The sequence below is a fragment of the Phyllobates terribilis genome, unplaced genomic scaffold, assembly GCF_046119375.1.
Source record: "Phyllobates terribilis strain yellow unplaced genomic scaffold, ASM4611937v1 Scaffold_4__5_contigs__length_816908805, whole genome shotgun sequence".
Classification (NCBI taxonomy): domain Eukaryota; kingdom Metazoa; phylum Chordata; class Amphibia; order Anura; family Dendrobatidae; genus Phyllobates; species Phyllobates terribilis.
In genome coordinates this window covers 654,780,459-654,801,692 of record NW_027362764.1, presented here as the reverse complement: position 1 = coordinate 654,801,692, position 21,234 = coordinate 654,780,459, and the positions used below count along the sequence as shown (strand labels likewise).

Below are 21,234 nucleotides of genomic sequence, written 5' to 3'. Positions count from 1 at the left end.
GTTTAGACAGGTCGATAATTTGGAAACAAGCATTCCAGTGTAAATGCACACAGTCTGAAAAAGGTCCCTTAGCTAATCACGGGAACTTCCACTTCTGTGACCCCAGTGAACATCTGTAACCTGTATGGAGAAGGAGGGAAAACATGGCAGCAAGTTTCTAAATGTATCTATTTAAATGTATTTATTTTTCTCTGCAGTGGAATCAAAGGGGTTTTCCAGAAATAGGAACATTTTTATATTTAATTTTTTTTTCTAAGAAGAATTTATTCTTGGGAAGTAAATTGTTATGGTAAATTTAAATACCTGCCATGCTTGAATGTTAGTAGAACAGGTGCCTGTGAGCATGTGCAGTAATAAGCCCCCTACTGTGACCTGGAGATAACCAATACCACGTCCCATCAAAGTTTTTCCAGGTCACAGCAGTATTCATATAGACATGGTGGACAGCAGTGTGAGCAGCTTCTTCTTACCTCAGCAGCCCTAGTCTCTCCAGTATTAGATCTGATAGACAGGGTGGACAGCAGTGTAAGCAGTCTCTACTTACCTCGGCACCCTGGTCTCTGAATTATTAGATTAGAAATACTGGGTGGACAACAACGTAAGCAGCTCCTACTTTTACCTCAGCACTCATAGTATCTTCAGTATTAGATCAGAAAGAAAGGTTAGACCACAGTATGAGGCGTCTCTTCTTACCTCAGCTTCCCTGGTATATTCAGTATTGGATCAGAAAAACTAGGTGGACAACAGTGTGAGCAGTCTCTTCTTAACTAAGCTGAGAGCTCCCCTGGTATCTCCATTATTAGATCAGAAATACTGGATAGACAGCAATGTGAGCAGCCTCTTCTTACCTCAGCATCCAGTATATATATATACACACTGAGAAATGCATTTTGTAGCCACTATTTAAAAGGAATTTCTAAGCCATTATTATTATTTAAAAGGGTTTTCCAGTAAAAACAAAATATCACCCATCCACAGGATATGTGATAACTTTTTGATCGACCATCTGACCATTCGGATCTGCATAAAAGGAATGTCCAGTGAAAACAAGTTCATTACATAAATGAAGATTAATTTACCTTTCTGAAGTAACTCCATTTTGGGATGACCCAAAATAATGTCTCTTTTTATCAATTGGCATAACGTCCACATAGCCTCCTTGGAGATTACGGACTACACCAGCATGAAGGGCTGCTTTGCAAATACTTGATATCTTTGGAAAAAATAGGACATTTCAAAAATAAAGATTGGATGCAAAAATTGCATATCATTACATAGGGAGGTAAGACATATTTTGTGGCATTACAGAATAAGGCATCTCTATCCTCTGTACACTGTCATAATATACAGTAAATTTTGACATAAAACTGACAAATCAATAGGCTTCCAATTTTAGTATTTACTTTGGTTTTTACTGTACTTTACATAGCAATTTAATGACTATATGAATAAAGTATACTTTACATTGAACACTTTATTTTTCCACAACAAAAATGAACATGACACATATAAAAGATAGAACCAATATTTGGTGGCTCTTGTTTTCTTGCACTCTGCTGAAAGTATACTCCAGGAAAAGTCCACAGTTTGGCTTGCATTCACCAAAAGGCGGCCAAAGGTGTGTTCTTTTAACCTTTGCTTGGCCAGTCTACACCCATGTACTGTTTATTTAACTTCACCGGCAAGTACTGCGAAAAAATATATACCATAGGGCATACAATTTCTTGCGATGGGTCCCTATAGTGGACTAATGTCTCTGCATCCATCCTTTCTGGCCACTGTTAGGTGTATAATGCCAACAGTGGCCAAAAACACTGTGTGCATGTTGTCTTAGAACACTAAAAATTTACAGAAACCATAAATAAAAATAAAAGGGTACAAGGAGGGAACAATCACAACTGGTAGGCCTTACGTAATGTATTTAATTTTGGTGAGAAGTCATCATCATCATCATCATCATCATTATCATCATCTGAGCTTAATGAGACAGTATGAGCACAGTGGAGACAATTTATTAAAACTGGTTTAAGAGAAAAGTGGAGCAGTTGCCAATAGCAACCAAACACATTTAAGTTCTCCATGTAAAGAGGCGGTTTTGCAATTTTATTGGTTGTTGAAGAAAATTGCACCACTTTTCCTTTGCCCCATTTTTATTGAATGGTCTCAGGATGCTTTACTGTTGGCATGACACAGGACTCATGGAAGTGCTCACCTTTTCTTCTCTGGATAATCATTCTTCTAGATGTCTCAAGAAAAACTAAAGTGGGCTTCATTATAAAAAATAACTTTATCCTAGTCCTTTGCAGTTCACTCCCTGTACTACCTGCTGAATATCTGTACTTGATGTTTTTCTTGTAGTAAAATGGCTTCTTTGTTGCCCTTCTTGACACCAGGCTAGCCTCCAAAAGCCTTCACCTCACTGTGAATGTAGATACACCTGCCTGCTGCCATTCCTGAACAAGCTCTGCACTGGTTTTGAACTGATCCTGTGGTTTAATCCTCTTTAGGAGATAGTCCTGACACTTGCTTGACTTTCTTGGGGACCCTGAAGCCTTCACAGTAATTGAACCTCTGTTTTAAGTTCTTGATGATCTGATCAATGGTTTATTTCAGGTCAATCTTACAAGCAGCAGTGTCCCTGCCTGTAACACCTTTTTGATGCAAAGCAATGATGTTTCCTTGGAGGCAACCATGGTTAACAGAAGAAGGCAATGATCTCAAGCACTAGCCCCCTTTTAAAGCAATCAGTCTGCTGTTACAATTTAATCAGCAGAATATGAATAGGCAGGAAAGACAATAGCACAAATAGGGTCTTATCCGATTAAGAATTGGGATAGGAATTATAAAACTTGATCACCTTTCAAGGTTGTGCAACCACAACCATAAATTGTACTTAGAATCAGCTGCAGCAGACCCACAGTGATGAAAGATAGTGATTAGTGGAAAAATGGGTTAAAGTTTGCCCTGCCGGATTAGAGGATTGTAGATGAATGAAGCCAAGAATCTAATTGACATGAAGATGCAATTTATTTGTCTATGCGTTTAGAAGAAGCAACACTTCTCCAGGACAAACCACAATCCTCTGGTCTGGCAGCGCAGAATTGAACCCATATTTCTACTAATTCAGTCAGCAGGACAGACTGATTTAATTTGCCTTGACCTCATCAACAGTTACTCCTGAGCTAATGGGAATATCATTGAAATAATGTAAGCAGGTCATTTTGTAGCAAGGCTGGAATTCAGTGGAAATGAGGCTTTTATTATTAAGTTAATTTTCATGGCAAGAAATTACTTTGCATGGAACTTTTGCGATTCCTATGATCACTCTTCATAACAATCTAGAGTTAATGCAATTCGTCATTATAAAAGTTGAAGCTGCAAACTTTGCGAAAACAAAACATTTGTGTCAGTCTCTAAACTTTTGGCCACAACTGTAGAACTATATTTCTTGTTGGAGAATAGAAGATGGGCTTTCTAGTCTATAACTATAGAATACATAGACTTGCATAGGAGCTGCAGCCTGAAAATAGGATTTTTTTCATATTTATTAGAAAAGTACTGTATACAGTATATTGTTTGCAAAGGTAAGCCTTTCAATTATTTTAAAATAGAATGGAAAAACTTTTAATAGCATTGGTCAGTAGAATGAATCTTGTTATCACTGGTCTATAGGTACCAGAGGTCTTCTGCAATGAGTGACAATAAAAGTCACATTTGTAAAAACACAGCACAAATATCATGTGAACTGAGGAAGGCCGGGTGCTTGGTTTACATCGCCTCAATATAATGTGCATTTTTGTCCATAAGTGGCTGGGTATATTTCTGAATACGTGTTATTCCAAAAGTTTTACACATCCAGAGCCGAATGTCTTAGCTCACGTATCAGCTGCATGTCAGAGGTCAGCCTGTCCCAGACTGTGGCTCATTAAGGGAAAACTTTCTGTTGGGTATTCACATGCATTGGCCTGAAATCCTTAGTGCAATAACAGATTCAGGCTTAGGCGTGTATCAAATATCATGAGAGTGCACTTTTGCTTGGACAGCCGGTTATTAGAGCACAGCAGGTGTTTTAGACAGTAATCTCTTATAAAGCTGTCAAAGATATTCTAAGACCACTGCACTTAACTGTCAAAACAGGCATTTACACTGCGGGCCTGGAAGGCATTCGCTCACCATCTAATCTGCAAAATCTCAATATTTTAATTTATCCAATTATGGTTTTTATACCAGACTGTGAAAAGAGTATGATGGACAAAAGAGCGTTAAGTATGCAGTTGACCTCACCAATATCCTTTGATACGTCCTTCATTACGTAAGCATTCGTAATTCTTACGGAAATATGGTTACAGCCGAGAGGTATGAAAACAACTTAGGTATATGCCCTCATACACCGCTACAAGGCAAAGCCACTGTGGGTAATTTATGTGCTGCTAATATTAATAGGTGAATACTTTAACCAGATTTAAAAGTCATAGAGCTCCCAAAGAGTAAAAGTTGTCAAGTCTTTGCTTTTCACTGCTTCCTTCTTTATTCTGGAGCTGAATTAATTTGCATTCTTTTTCAAATTGACCATTGGCATTTAATAATTCATATATTTAAGCTAGATCTCCTTTAAGGGATTGTCCACTGCTTCGACAACCCCTTTTCGATCAGCACATTTGCCCCTGCAAAATAACAACACTTATACTTAACTCTGCCACAGTGGTGTCGGCACTGACTTTCCTGGGGCTCGCGTAACATTATGTCATGCAATCCCTGCGCTCAATCAGTGCTGGTATCACTGTCCACACCTTCGAATGAATCAGACATCAAGAGGAAGTGAGATCTGCTGATTTGGCCCAGGGATCTAGGGACATAACAATGTGACGTGATCCACGGGAGAGCCGGTGCAAACGCCGCTGGAATGGTGCCGGCACCGTAGGTGAGTATAGGTGTTGTTGTTTTATGGGAATAAATGTGATAATTGAGAGGGGTTGTCTGAGTAGTGGACTACCGCTTTAAGGGCTCATTGAAAAATGGATAGCATAAGATACAGCCAGGACGAGCACCAATGCAAGTCAATGTGATAGTTCACATGACAGCTTTTACGCAATAGTACAAGTTATAAAACATTCCCATTATAACTTTATAAGCCAACTAGGACCCAAAAAATGAATCACAAACACATTAATTTACGTATATCATGCGATCTGCATGCATCTATTGCAATTATTAACATGATAAAACTGTATTTGCCCTGTCATTATTGTTCATGTAGAAAACAGATGGCATACAGATATCATACAGAAGTAAAAAACTAACATGCGAATGACACACTGATGGTATATGGGTGACAATGTTTTTTTTCTGTAGAAATATGGACAAAATGTTGCATATGCACATCTGAACCCAGCCTATGGAGAACTGAATCGAAAGCATTTTATCCAACAAATTTGTACTTTTCTCTGAACCGAGGAGCAGGTACCCCAATACAGTTTTTGAAAGTGAAATAATTTGCATACTTTTCAATACTAAGATTCATTTTAGATAATAATCAAGTCTTTAAATAGATATGAAAAAACAAAGTAGGACTGTGCATCAGGCACAAGGTTCAAGGTCATAGGGCATGCGACAAAGCCTGGAGGGGGCATCGCTACTTGGGCGCGATCAGAGAACCAGCAGTACAGTCTCCGGCCTCTCTGTACACATCAGATGCTGAAACCTTGAACACTGTTATCTCCTATCAGGCTCGTATGCAGACAATGTGCTTTGGACTCCAACATCGCACATGTGATCTAGGCAGCGGCAGTGTGGTTTAAAGTATTTAGTCTGCTTGTAATAACTGCCTAATCACTACTTCACACAACCAGGACCTCAGGTGCTGACGAGTTTAGGAAAGGGAATTGTATTTGCAGTTGGGGGCCCAGTCCGTAGTTTCTGTAGGGTTTTTCAGACCCTTGTGACATGCAAAAATAAACTCAATGCAAAGGTCTATGTGCCTCATAACTAGCCATATGTCTGCTTTCGAGCCTATGGAATGTAAACGTTTTATGCTTCCATTGCCAAACCCTTCTCTCACCACAGGCAGCACAACATTAGCAAAATGCAGTAATCACAAGACTTTTCTCTACTTTCAGAGATTAGAATTAGTGTCTAACACTATGTTATAATTTGATATAAATCTTCTCTGCCTGTTAAGTATGTCCCTTACAGTTATATGTTTAAAGGGAATCTGTCAGTAAGATCAATCCTCCTAAGCTTTACATGTGGGCATGAAGGTCATGCGGAGTTGAAAAAATGATACCCTGATATCTGCGTTCCGATATCTTATTCCAGAGAAATCTATGTTTCTATTAATATGTAAATTAACTGTGAAGATCTATAGGCCAGACGCTGATCAGCATAAGAATCTGCCTCCACAGGTTATTTTAAATGAAAAAGGGACTTATCAGTGTAATATGTGAGATAAAAGTCTCACACTGGTAATGCCCCCATTGATTAACAAGAAGCTCTGGAGGCAGATTCTCAGGGAGATCTGTGTCCGACCCATAGATCTTAACAGCTCATCTACATATTAAGAAAAATGTGAATTTATTTGGAATAAGACATCTGATCACAGATATCAAGGTATCATTTTATTCAACTTCCTATGACCTACATGTCCATATAGATGGCTTAGGTGGGTTGATCCTATTGACAGATTCCCTTTAATTCTAATGCATGTGTGAAGAATATTGTATGTACACACATTTAAGCAATAAATTAGCAAGAGAACTAACAGGAGAACAACAGGAAGCACTGCCTAAAAGTTCTGCTCTTGAAGGTACCTTCAAAACCTTTGCATTACTACTTCTCCTTTTTCTGAGCAGTAGGTAGCAGAAGAATACACACACAAATAAAAAGCAGACCATATGGATTCAGAACATTGTCAGATATTTTATAGCACTATGTGACATATGATAATGCTTTACTACTTGTATATATGGATTGGAAATGAGAATACTTACATCAGAATAAATACGGGTCCCAAAAACTCGAGCATAATGAGGACTTGCTTGGGCACAATTACGTGGACAGTAAACTCTAAAAAAAGGAAAATAAAAAAATAAACCAAAAACACCAAAACATTATTTTATTAACTTTACATCACGTATGACAAGTGTTTTGTTTCTTTTTAAGATGCAGGCGAATGACTAAATCTAAATGCATAAATCCAAGATATACAAATTACACTACTCTCCTCGCTGTGTTTGAAAATGACTGGAGCTGAGAATCTACAAAAGGGATAAACTTAGTCCCCCATTTGCACAGAGGCTAGGACTATTTGTTCCACCTTAATTTGTTGAAAATAATGGAGCATGGGCAGCACACTCTATCACTTAATTTAATCTTCTCCTCTTTAAGAAATGGAGCGTTATGTTCAGTTTTGCGGAGTGTAGGGCGCACCCAACTATTCACTGGTGTCAACATTTTGTCTAGTCACTGGTCTTGAGAGACCAATAGTAGGATGTATTAAAGTGATTGTCCATTACTGGACAACTCTTCCTTAAAAGCTCCAGATTTCAAAATAAAAAAAAAGCATACTTACTTCCCGAATGTGTGCCGCACCTTTGATCGCAGTGACCGCTGCAGTCAGCCTTCTCTATTACATCAGCAAAATTATTTTTTTACTAAACACACCAAACCCTAGTATATTTTTATTTTATATGGCATTTATAAACATCCCTAGAAGAAACTTTATTTCTTATTCGAAATGGTAAGATGTTTAATGTCGTGTTTTATACGTAAATAATAGAGGTTCTTACTACTAGAATAAACTTTGTTCAGGGCAGCTATGTCTTTTTAGCTACTTGACTAAGTTTATGAACCAATTCCTTTGAAACTTTTTATGCTTAAATCACAGCTGACATTCACACTAAAGTCCTGCATAATAACAAAAAATAAGTACTTAACGAAGTGTAAAAAATGGAAGTGAATGCAGGAAATGACAAAGAGCAGAATATAATGTCTCTGGATTTCCATTCTGTAAAGGTAAAAACTTCTAACTGTATGTTTAAACTCTCCTTCAAAAAGCAACGTGCCAATTTACTATGAGGAGGTTTGAGGCATGAACCACTGATGTAATACATAGTTCCTATGTTCTAAAGCAGCCGATGCCAGCAAAAGAGCTGAAAGCATATCAGATTGCTTAATATGAAAGGCCATTGAATGGAGAACAGGAAGAGAGAAGACATAAAATAACCTACGCGTAGGAGGAGATTTCAGCAGACATATAATTATCACGAATAACAGTTTCAGATTCCATCCAGTACAGAATTTGGATCTACTCCACTATGCCACAAATGCATTTATGAGACTTTCACACATTTTGTAACAAATTGAACAGCAAATTGTTCATAGTTTAACAATTTTTGCCTTTGGTAATGTTGTCTATTGAGTGCTAATCATATGTCACATTAGTATCTAGAAATTTGGCACATAAACTATAAATAGTAGAGATTAATAAGCGCTCTTCCCATCAAAATTTGTATCCTCTTAATATATTGCAATCATCATATTATATAGCGCTCTGTACTTACAATTGCTCATTTTGCCTTTCTACTCAGCTAATTCTTCTCTTTTTTATTAGGTCTATGACATCACATGATTGAAAACTGACTAGCTGAATCCTTCTAAGCTCTATATAGTAGAAACAGGAGGTCAATTATCCCTGTATGAGTCATAAGTCACTACAAAAGTCCCTGGCGGGGGGGGGGGGAGCAGCTGGGTCAGAAGTTGAAGAGGGGGATGATAAATGCAGGGAAAAGAGACTTCCAGTTTCTACATAGATCAGAGAAAAGAGAAGAATTTACTAGATAAAAGGGTAAAATGAGCAATTGTAAGTGCACAGTTCCATATGATATGATGATTGCAATATATTACGAGGATAAAAACTTTGATGGAAGTGCTTGTTTAAAGACACAGACTGCCAGAAACAATCTGACCTAAAGGTGTCATAAACATTTGATAAAGTGTGTCCGAACCCATCAACAATTTAATATGTACAGGGATTCCCTAACTATCGCATAGCAGATGTTGGGGGAATAACAACTCATTACTGATCTGGTTTTCCCCGTCACTAAACTCTCCACTAAGTAATCTATGTTGAAAGAAAAAGCCTAGCTCATATTTCTGTTCAGTCGCTAAACTGATGGCTCCAACCTGTGTCAGCATCTCCTCTGGTTGCCCAACCACTATGGAATCCAATATAAACGTATTCCTGTCACTCCCAAAGCTGTTCACAGTTCGGCAGCGACCTACATCTCCCTCTTCTCGGTCTAGCACCCAATCTGTGTTCTCATTTCTGCTAAAGATTGAGACTAACATCCGCCATAATTTTAATCTCCCACTCCTGTCTCTGATTTTTTTTCATGTTGCACGAACTGTCTGGAATGCACTTCCTTAGACAATCCTGTAAATCCACAGTGATAAGTGACCATTAAAAATACATCTTTATAGGCACTAATCTAACTTTTTTCAGTTCTCCTTTCCTAATTTTTTTTCAGAATCTGGACTCTTCGGTCACCTGTTTCCCACATACTCCATGCACTCAGTAGCACTTCACACCTGGACATATGCAGACACTGACTGCTGACCAGTTTAAGCACCTTTATATTAATACCCTTATATATACTGCTCAAAAAAATAAAGGGAACACTTAAAAACAGAATATAACTCCAAGTAAATCAAACTTCTGTGAAATCAAACTGTCCACTTAGGAAGCAACACTGATTGACAATCAATTTCATATGCTGTTGTGTAAATGGAATAGACAATAGATGGAAATTATTGGCAATTATCAAGACAACCTCAATAAAGGAGTGGTTCTGCAGGGGTGGACCACAGCCCACATCTCAGTACCAATGCTTTCTGGCTGATGTTTTGGTCACTATTGAATGTTGGTTGTGCTTTCACACTTGTGGTAGCATGAGACGGACTCCACAACCCACAGAAGTTGCTCAGGTAGTGCAGCTCATCCAGGATGGCACATCAATGCGAGCTGTGGCAAGAAGGTTTGCTGTGTCTGTCAGCGTAGTGTCCAGAGGCTGGAGGCGCTACCAGGAGACATGCCATTACACCAGGAGACGTGGAGGGGGGCGTAGAAGGGCAACAACACAGCAGCAGAACTGCTACCTCCACCTTTGTGCAAGGAGAAACAGGAGGAGCACTGCCAGAGCCCTGCAAAATGACCTCCAGCAGGCCACAAATGTGCATGTTTCTGCACAAATGGTTAGAAACCGACTCCATGAGGGTGGTATGAGGGCCCGACGTCCACAGATGGGGGTTGTGCTCACAGCCCAACACCGTGCAGGACACCTGGTAGTTGCCACAGAACACCAGGATTGGCAAAGTCACCACTGGCGCTCTGTGCTCTACACAGATGAAAGCAGGTTCACACTGAGCACATGTGACACACATGACAGAATCTGGAGAAGCCGTGGAGAGTGATCTGCTGCCTGCAACATCCTTCAGCATGACCGATTTGGCAGTGGGTCAGTAATGGTGTGGGGTGGCATTTCTTTGGAGGGCCGCACAACCCTCCATGTGCTCGCCAGAGGTAGCCTGCCTGCCATTAGGTACCGAGATGAGATCCTCAGACCCCTTGTGAGACCATATGCTGGTGCGGTTGGTCCTGGGTTCCTCGTAAAGCAGGACAATGCCAGACCTCATGTGGCTGGAGTGTGTCAGCAGTTCCTGCAAGATGAAAGCATTGAAGCAATTGACTGGCCCGCCCGCTCCCCAGACCTGTATCCAATTGAGCACATCTGGGACATCATGTCTCACTCCATCCACCAAAGTCACGTTGCACCACAGACTGTCCAGGAGTTGGCGGATGCGTTAGTCCAGGTCTGGGAGGAGATCCCACAGGAGACCATCCGCAACCTCATCAGGAGCATGCCCAGGCGTTGTAGGGAGGTCATACAGGCATGTGGAGGCCACACACAATACTGAGCCTCATTTTGACTTGTTTTAAGGACATTACATCAAAGTTGGATCAGCCTGTAGTGTGTTTTTCCACTTTAATTTTGGGAGTGACTCCAAATCCAGGCCTCCATTCGTTAATAAACTTGATTTCCATTGATGATTTTTGTGTGATTTTGTTGTCAGCACATTCAACTTTGTACAGAACAAAGTATTCAATGAGAATATTTCATTCATTCAGATGTAGGATGTGTTATTTGAGTGTTCCCTTTATTTTTTTGAGCAGTGTATTATTAATGTCTGGACCATACATTACAACTTTTTACCTCTTGTGTCACCCCTATTTCCTTATAGGTTGGTGGATGCAAACAGGTTTCTCACTCCTCTTTCTTTAACTGTTTAAGTCTGCAATGCTCGATATTATTTGTATATGTGGTCATCAAATAGAGATTGAGACTAGCAGCTATGGTGTCTCCCATACACACTACACAGAACCAGAGGGATTCCTGCTTACCTTTCTCTGTTTAGGACATGTTCACAAGTAGCAGCAGCATTGAGGACATTATACAGCAGTACTAAGCACTGTAACTGTGAATCTAGCTCTGGTATATACTAAATCACTCACTAACTGCATCACAATCTGACTATGTCACCATCTGTAGAGTTCAAGAAGAAAAGGGGAGGAGAAGAATTGGATTATGAAAGAAGAAACAAGCAGATTTTTCTGATAAGATGTATTAAAAAGTTTTGTATATCGGTCTGTACTCATGTTAGAGTCAGCAATGGTATGAGCGACTGTAATGGGTCCGTTCACGGTTCCCAAGACTCAAAGTCGGTGACTGTCTGGAAGAAATAAATTCAATTTTTCCAGGTAGTCACACTTTCAGTAAGGCTGCCAGGCAGTATTTTAATGCTATTTGCCTGCAGAATAACCCTATATATGCAGGTAAATTTTGTTTTCCATGGTGACGAGTTCCTTTAAATTATAAAACAAAACCTTTTAAACTTAAAAAAAAACACAATAAACCTTGCAATTCCTTTTTTTAATTATTGTAACACTACCCAGGTCACCAGGATATTTGAAGACAAGCTGGCTGGACTTGTTAACAGCCTTTGCCTTCAGTCCAGGGATTATGCTAAAGATGAATCCATATAAATCACCTTCTGACATGACATGTAACATAAACATACCAGGCGATGATATGAATGAGGGTTTGTAAGCTTCGACCAATTCATATGTCTATTTAAGATCTGCAGTGAAGGGAATCTCATAACAGTGCCAAAGAAGTTTGGATAGCACCTTCATATCGAAAGGGGATTCTGGTATGTTTGTTTTATTTAGTCCCTTTATTCAATACAAGTTAGAGGCTTGTGAATTAAATATCTTTAAGACAATTCCCTATCTTCCTCCTCATGGTGTCCACATAAACACTGCAGCACTCAGTCTGTACATGGTCTTCTTTCCTTCCTCTCAGTCTGAATGGGTTATACTGATTGTAAGGAAGGCGAGATGTGGACCCCTCAACTGCTGAAGGATATTGTCTGTTGTGTATATTTTTGTTACATTTCCTCTTTAAGAATAGTTACAGGAAAAGTTTGTGCTTGCTTATCCCAAAAAGAGCCTAGATGCTGACTATACTAGTAAGAGGGGGCTAGAAGGTGCCTATAAGTTAGAGGGTTTTGTGCCACAGAAGGAAAAAGTATGGGGAGTGAATAATGAACTGGAACAGGATATCAGTGCTCTAAGCAAATACTTGTCAACTCTAGTGATAACTTATGTCTTTGTGGGAAAGGGGCACAGTTACAGAGTTTGGCCTGGGAACTGATGTAAGAGGGAGGACACCTGTTGGACTAGGTGCTAACTTTGGATTAGAAGACTGTCACACTATCTCGGTATGTGAGGTTTGGAGAGTGAGCCATTGATCAGATAGTCCAACAGTTGTTAACAGGTTGGAAATTCAAGTCTCACTTTTACCTACATTTTTATTCAAACCATTAGAGAGCTAAAGGTGTAAATGTCATTTAATTTTGTATTACATAAATCAATAGTACACATGAAAATAAGGAATTTTGTAATATACATTATCAGAGAAATCTTTCTCCCCCAGGACTGATTATTCATTCTCAATTCACTTGAAAAATCTCTCTTCAGTGAATAAAGATTTTTAAATTTCCGAGATAGAATCTTAGACAGGAGCTTGCAGAGCTCCTTCCTCCTCCTACCCCCACGTCTACATGAAACCTTATCAGTTGTAACTGTCATCTCCTATTTTCTCTCTCTATCTCTCTCTCTTCTCTCTCTATCTCTGCAACGGACTTACGGAGAAAGTTTGAGCGCTGAACTTTTAACTTTGGGTTCGCTCATCTCTAGTCTTTAACCACTTTATGACCTATGATGTATAGGTACATCACAGGTCACCGCCCCCTCTTTGGTACGGGCTCCGGCACTGAGCCCGCACTTTTTCAGGCATGTGACAGTTAATCTGATCAGATGTCATGTGCTCCTAACTGCCGAAGGTGGAATCGCAATCGACCCGAGACTGTTAACATGTTACATGCCGCTATCAATCTCTGACAGCGGCAGTTAATATGCACGCGCCGGAAGCGCGTCATAAAACTCGCCCATCGCTGCCCCTGTCACATGATCACAGGGCGCCGATGGGTTGAAATGACTGATCAGCTATGAACGCCGCCCCGTAGCCAGCGTTCATGGCAGATGAGCATTTTTGCTACACATAGCAGGGCTGAAGCACTGCTATGTGTAGCACAAGCGATCAGACGATCGCAGCTTCAAGTTTCCTAGGAAGACTGTTGAAGCATGTAAAAAGTTAAAAAGAAAAGTTTTAAAAAACATTAAAAAAATATATAAAAGTTCAAATCACCTCCCCCCCTCACCTTTTGCCCTATTCAAAATAAAACAATAAAAAAAAAAAAATACACATATTTGGTATTGCTGAAATCATAAACTCCAGATCTATCAAAATATCAAAAGAATTAATTTGATCGGTAAATGGTATAATGAAAAAAAAAATAAAAACTCCAGAATTACATTTTTTTGGTCACTGCAACATTGAAATAAAATGCAATAACAAGCGATCAAAACATCATCTTTATCCCAAAATGGTAACAATAAAAATGTCAGCTCGGCAAGCAAAAGTTAAGCCCTCACCCAGCCCCAGATCTCAAAAAGTTTTGTTTCATCACTTAAAGAAACAACCTATACATGTTTGGTATCTATGAACTCGTAATGACCTGGGAAATCATAATGGCAGGACAGTTTAGCATTTAGTCTACATGATAAAAAAAAAAGAATTGCACTTTTCTTGCAATTTCACAACACAGTTTTCCAGTACACAATGTGGTAAAATCAATGGGATCATTCAAAAGAGAATGTGTCCCACAAAAAACAAGCCCACGGATTGCCATATTGATGGAAAAATAAAAAAATTATGGCTCTGGGAAGAAAAGGAGCAAAAAATGAAAACACAAAAACGGAAAATCCCAAGGTGGTATAGGTGTTATGTAAAATTTGACATAAACCCATACTTACAACCCAATGGTTTAGCATATGCATTTAGATTATAGGATTTATTGTAGGTCTGGATAAACGGTACTGGGCGGCAGGTAGAGTGGCCTTTAAAATGCAGGCGCAAATAATACTACGTGACCTTCGTTACTTTCCCTGTGGCTATCAGCACAATAAAACTTTCTGGACCTCTGAAAACCATAGATTATGGAGACTGATATTGTCGTTAGCTTTACTTAAACATAACTTTAAACCTGAAAATGTAAGTATAAGATGATTTTCACAGCAATCATAATCACAGAATTGAAGCAGCAGCTAGTTGTAAATCGGTACACTATTATAGCGCACTCATAGTTTTACAACTGTAACTGAACTCTTACAGCCAGCAAAGCATTATGGGAGATTGACCTCATACATTGCTCTCCCAGGGGGCTCTAAACTCGAAATCTCATCCTCCTTTTTAGCACTGATCATTTCCTCTCTTGATTGACTAATGACGCAGTTCATTAATTACATCTCTATTCTGACATAGACCACCCTTCCCAAAAACACTGCCTGACTTTACTGTAAATGACACAAATATATAATTTTCCTGCTGGTGTAATATTTCACACCTTTAGGTCATACATTAGGTTACACTACGAATGGCAATTCTGGGAATGTTAATTGTGAAAATGGACCTTGCAATTTGTATAATTTCTTAGTGGGTACAGAATAATTTACTCTTATTCACTATCAGTCTACACGGAACAACCCCATGTCCACTTTTAATTGCATCATAAACTATGTATGATATTATTATTGTGCACAAAGGTCCTAGCATTCAACAGTTTTAAAAAGGCAAAACAAACTACGTTAGAATTTTCCCTGGTGGCATAAAACCGGTGGCAAATGTCACGGATCCTTTGGTCGACTAGTTTTCGGACAGTTCAGTTGATTTTTCACCCTATTTGATCTGCAGTTTGGGAGATACATGAAACAGCCCAAAAGAAATCTGTCGTTGTTAAGACTCAGTCAGAATAAATTGGATTGATATCGGAACTCAGTGCAAAGACTGGCCGGCGGCTCTCCCGACTCGACAGCTTAATGTATTTCTATGCAGCTCTCATGATCAGGTCAGGAGAGCCGCCGGTCAGTTTGTGCACTGTATTTGGATATCATTCCAATTTATACCGCCGTCTGACTGGCCTTACACATAAAAGCTAATTACACTGCAGCACATTAACAAATGAGCACTTTCCGTTTTAAGAAAGAAAAGTGCTCTCTTATTACTCAGCAGCTCCCGCCACACGGTTTTAGAGTAACCGCCATTTTCAATTTTTTTTCCAAAATTATTTGTACACATGAAAATGAAAAAGAAATGTAATATATCTTATTAGAGAAATCTGCCTTGTGGACTAATCTTTCATTTTCAATATTCAGAATTCAGAGGCAAATACTGACTTCAGTACAGACTTTCCCATTACTAAGATAAAAGATGACAGTTGGTGCTCATAAATTTCTATGGAGAGTGGAAGAGGAGGAGCTAGAGGGAAAGACTAGCAATCTGCTGCGAGGTCACCTGAAATGATAGTTAAGAGAATGTCCACTTCTTTTATATTGATAACCTAACCTCAGGATAGGTCATCAATGTCTGATCAGCTGGGGTCTGACACCCGGCACCCCCGCCGATCAGCTGTTCTTGGTGTCGGCAGCTGCAAGTACTCACTTGCGGAGCTGGCCATTTTCTGATTGTGGCCTTGGCAGGGTACTACACTTCCACCTCCCATTGATTTGAATAGGAGGTGGATGTGCAGTACCAAGCCTCGGCCACTGACAGAAGACAGAGCAGCTCGGCAAATGTGTACTTCCCACTGGCTGACTCCGCTGCCGACACCAATAACATCTGATTGGAGGGAGTGCTGGGTGTCGGACATCGACAGATCAGACATTGATGACCTATCCTTAGGATAGGTCATAAATGTAAAAGTAATGGACAACCTCTTTAAACTTTAAAGGGTTTGTCCGATCTAAAGCTGCAAGTCTGCAGTTGTAAGGATGGTGGACCGTGCTGCAGCATTCCTACCCCTGAAGATGTCAATCACGTCATGTGTATAGTGTAATGTGTATTATGCCTTGTGTCTTTTGTATATATTGTAATGTGGTAACGTACAGTGTGTAGTAATGTATAGTGTAGGATGAGATAATGTAAGGAATTATAGTATATTAAGATAGATTGTATAGGATACTTTGACGAGCAAAATGGTAACAATGTTTTGCACTTTTGACTTTCAGGCTTCATGTCTCACTATCCATTACTGTTTCGAATGTGAGACTACCATCATTTTATAGACAATCATCTTGGCTATATGATGTATACATTTGACTTGCAACTATTTTGCATATGATTAATTATGCAGATTCTTGTAATGCCACTGCATTGTTACTGTTATGCTCCTGGTTGTGGAAAAATCTTTTTCTTCCTGTATCCTACAAATTGAAACCTGTTCTCACATTCCCTAATAGCTCGGTGTGTTATTAGGTTGATTCCCATGCAAAAGGTCACTAGTTTGAATTTAGGAGCAGCTATAAACAAGATTTCCCAATAAAAGAAAAACAGGATCATCCAGCACATCGATAGCGGTCTCGCTGCCAAGAAAATTGCCAAACTGCATCATGTGAGTGCTATGACAGTTGAAAGAATATTAAATGAAGCTCATCCATCCATTCAAAAGACAAGAGGTGGACGTCCAGGCAAACTATCGAATCAACAAGTCGGGTCATCACAAGGTCTATCAGTTCTGGCACGACAAACGTGGCAGTGGAGGTGGCTCGCATGCTTCGCAATAGTGAGATTACACATGTAAATGCAAGCACCATGCGACGCACATTAAACAAGTCTGGAATGGTTACCCGAAAAAGGTGAAGAAGCTTCGAATTCAATATCGTCATAAATGGCTTTGGCTCGAGTTTACAAACAAGTACGAAAAGTGGACAGTAGAATATTGAAAATGGATAATTTGGAGGGAAACAAAGGAAAAAGGGGTTAACAAATTGATAAATTAAAGGAACTATCAAGTTCGGAGGAGGGAGCCAGATTATATGGGGTTGTTTCACAGCCAAAGGCATTGGATACTTGACCAGGATCAATGGTAGTCTCAATGCTGAGCTATATGTGAGTATCCTACAAGATGAATTACTTCGTACGCTCGAGTACTATGGGTATGAAAAGGACAACATAATGTTCCAGCCGGACAATGACCCAAAGCACAAGTCAAAACTGGTGAAGAAATTGTTCAATGACAATGAAGTAGAGGTGCTGGACTGACCCCCACAGTCCTCAGACTTAGACCCAATAAAACACTTGTGGGTAGAGTTGAAGAAAAAGCTGTACACATACCCAAGTAAGCAGAACAGTATGCGTCAACTTTGGGTCCATGTAAAAGAGACCTGGGATCAGATTGTGGTCAAGACATGCATGAATCAGATCAAGAGCATGCCCAGAAGGATTCAGGCACTATTTAAAACCAAAGTTGGATTTACAAAATGTTAACAAAATGATAAAAATTAAAATTGACAAGAATCTGCATAACTAATCATATGCAAAAGAGTGGCAAGTCAAATTTATCTATGAGATAGCCAAGATGAGTGTCTATAAAATGATGGTAGTCTCACGTTCGAAGCAGTAATGATTGGTGAGACATGGAGCCTGAAAGTCAAAAGTTCAAAACATTGTTACCCTTTAGCTCTTCAGTGTAGATAGTTGACTATAGTTTAGATAGTGACATTAGGGTAAGATAGAGTTAATTTTGGGACTAGCCCATATTGGGAGGGGATAAGTGTTAGGGAAATTGACAAAGTTTCTGTTAAGTGGTCAGATAGGGTTTGGAGATGAAAGAGAGCAGAGCTGCATGAAAGGGTGACCCTAAGTCCAGAAGAGACTAAGGATGAGGGATTCTAAAAAGAAGTGACTGACGAGACGGAGTAGTCTTCCGTGAGGTGTCCCCGGATAGGATGCCGAGTCATGAACCCCAAATCTTGCAATGCAGAAGGTAACAAACCTAACAGAACTAAGTACAGCAGACTAGTGGGGGTCCTGTGTATGAGGGTTCCAGGGCAAAAAAAAACATGGATAGCACTCATCTGATTTAAACGGTTGTGTGCACGAGCCCAAAAGGAGCAGAGAGAGCTGCAATAACTGAGCAGGAGTTCTGAAATATTTTTGCAGAGGACTCGACTAAATAAAGGACTTACAAACACTCTACAGCAACAAAATGGTAGAAATTTTTTTTAATGAATGCCATTTTAGAAAGTTGCTTACCTTTAAATTTTGGAAGCAAAAGAACAATGCAAACAGAATCCTTAGATGTGACACCATAAAGTACCTTCATACAAAGCCCTATTCTAATCTACAACTGCAGACCATCATTTTTTTCTTATGCATTTAACACAATTTAAAAAAAACTATTTGAATTCAGTGACACATTGAGGAATGTTATGGACTGATAGATTTCTAATGGTGCCATATTAATGATCCACTCAACATTCAAGTATGAGCTCAAGCATTAATTCCAACAGGATTTCATTTTGCTTTACTGATTATGTAAAATTAAGAGTGTTTCAAATGACTTTGTCAAACACATATATTAGAAGAATTGTAGAAAGGTGGCTGCATAAATTTACAGTGTTTAATACTAAATACAATACCAAATTCCGTCAAGAATATTAATTTAATTTATTGAAGATCTTACCTTGGACAGTGAGAAGCTGGAGGCTGAAACGGACATAGCTGCTCCACTGTTGTCTCACAAGTCACAGCCTGAACTACAAAAACAATAAAATACATTATATATATTCCGAGCATCTTATTAAATTGCATACAATAATAAATCACTGCAAACTGTGATACTCACATGATACTTTAGAGACTGAAAAGGAATTAGCAGATTGGTATTTGCTGTTGGATAAAGAAATTAATATTTAGAAGCCATGAATGTCTTTTCATTATTTTACAGAGCAAATATGATGTAATACAGTTCTTTTTACAAAACTGTGGTACTTTGTTGACTAATATCATTAGATTAAAAGAAATCAATCCAAATGATTCACCATGCTATTTTATGTTTGTCACGAGTGAAGCACATGAATTAAAAAGCCCTCCCATCAAAGTTTTTAGCCCATTAATATTTTGCAATATCCATATTACATGGCACAGTATACTTACTATTGCTCATTTTGCCCTTCTACCCAATTACTTCTTCTCTTTTCCACTGAGTCTATGACATTGCATGATTATAAACAGAATCCTTCTAAGTTCTATGTAGAAACAGGAAGCCTCTTTTCCCTGCATGAATCCTCATTAGAACTACAATTCTACATCACTGAAAAGTACCTAGCAGCCCATCTCCATCTCTTCAACTCCTGACCCAGCTACTTCACACCTCCCCCCTGCCAGGAACTTTGAAGTGGTGTAGAATTGTAGGTCTAATGATGACTCATGTAGGGAAAAAGAGGCTTCCTGTTTCTACATCCAGCTTAGAAGTATTCAGATAGTCAGTTTTTAATGACATGATGTCATAGACCTAATGGAAAATAGAAGAATTAACTGGGTAGAGGGGGAAAATGAGCAATTGTAAGTACACAGTGCTATATAATATGATGGCTGCTATATATTAAGAGTATAGAAACTTTAATGGAAGTGTTTCTTTAAGCTGCTTGTTCACCTCTTTTTACCAACGTATAAACAACACTGCAGCCACTGAATTGGCAGAGGTCATGCACCAGTGGAGGAACTAAGGAGACCTAATTATAGTTAGACCTAATTATAAAAAGAAAAGGGGAGTTGGCAGCCATTGAAATTTCTAGGCATCGAGAAATCTGTGTTAGAACCCTCCTGTTTGTTTTTTTCCATCTTGTGTTTTGCGGTCACGTGACCATCAGCCTTTATATTCCAGCCCCGCCCTTTTGGCTGTGCTGGACTTCAATGTCTGACTGTTTCTCTAGCCAGGTGCTTCTGTGCCTTTCTCTGTCAGATTGCTTGGTCCTTCTGGGACCTCTAGTACCTTTTTGTCAGTTTCTCTTTTTGTGTTCTGCAACTTTCTCTGTTTAGGCGGTGTCCCATTTTTGTCCCAGTCCTTAGTTCTTTTAGGGACCCCTCCCTTAATTCTATAGGTCTTCGTTCAGACTAGCCGAGGACAAAGGCGGGTCTGTTCACTAGGAACAGGCAGCCCGCTACATCGAAGGGATTCAGCTTAGTCTTACTGTAGGGACAGATTTCCCCTATCTTTCCTTAGTACTTGGTGCAGATCATAACAATCCGTGAGTTGCATACTATCCATGTTTTTCAAGGACAAAACATGTACCCATTATACTCTATGGGGCTATTCACATTTCCCTGTTTGTTTGAGTACGAAGCAGTTCACAAAAAATCATGGAGATATTTTAGTTTTTGAAGCAAGTCAAAGATCAATATTACCTATGCAGATCTTTGGAACCTTGAAAATCACTGATAGTGTATGGATGGCCTCAGTGAGCATTTATGATTATAATAGATAGTAGAAGCCATGTAATTTATCTATTCATCAGTAATCAATGATGAACCACTGATGGCAAAAAGTGACAAGACCATATACTGATGAAGCTCGGATTGAAAACACTGATGAACAGCGGTCTATGTTTTTACGTATGAGAGAAAAATCACGGACATCTCAAGGAAGACTTAATGTATTCATCTTGTATTAAAATTTGTGTTAGCGTTTCAGTACAACATCCAAAGTCACAAACACAAC

At 39.2% G+C, this 21,234-nt stretch overlaps 1 protein-coding gene across 1 annotated transcript in view; it reads right to left on the bottom strand.

The window, feature by feature from the left end:
• Positions 1 to 21,234, bottom strand: part of CRISPLD1 (cysteine rich secretory protein LCCL domain containing 1) — a 148,312-nt gene that overhangs the window by 17,851 nt on the left and 109,227 nt on the right. The window contains exons 11-14 of the mRNA XM_073679457.1: positions 19,360 to 19,403; positions 19,198 to 19,270; positions 6,987 to 7,062; positions 1,080 to 1,213 (exon numbers count right to left, since the gene is read on the bottom strand). Of these exons, the coding sequence (XP_073535558.1) occupies positions 1,080 to 1,213; positions 6,987 to 7,062; positions 19,198 to 19,270; positions 19,360 to 19,403 (327 nt within the window). The remainder of the gene's footprint in view (positions 1 to 1,079; positions 1,214 to 6,986; positions 7,063 to 19,197; positions 19,271 to 19,359; positions 19,404 to 21,234) is intronic.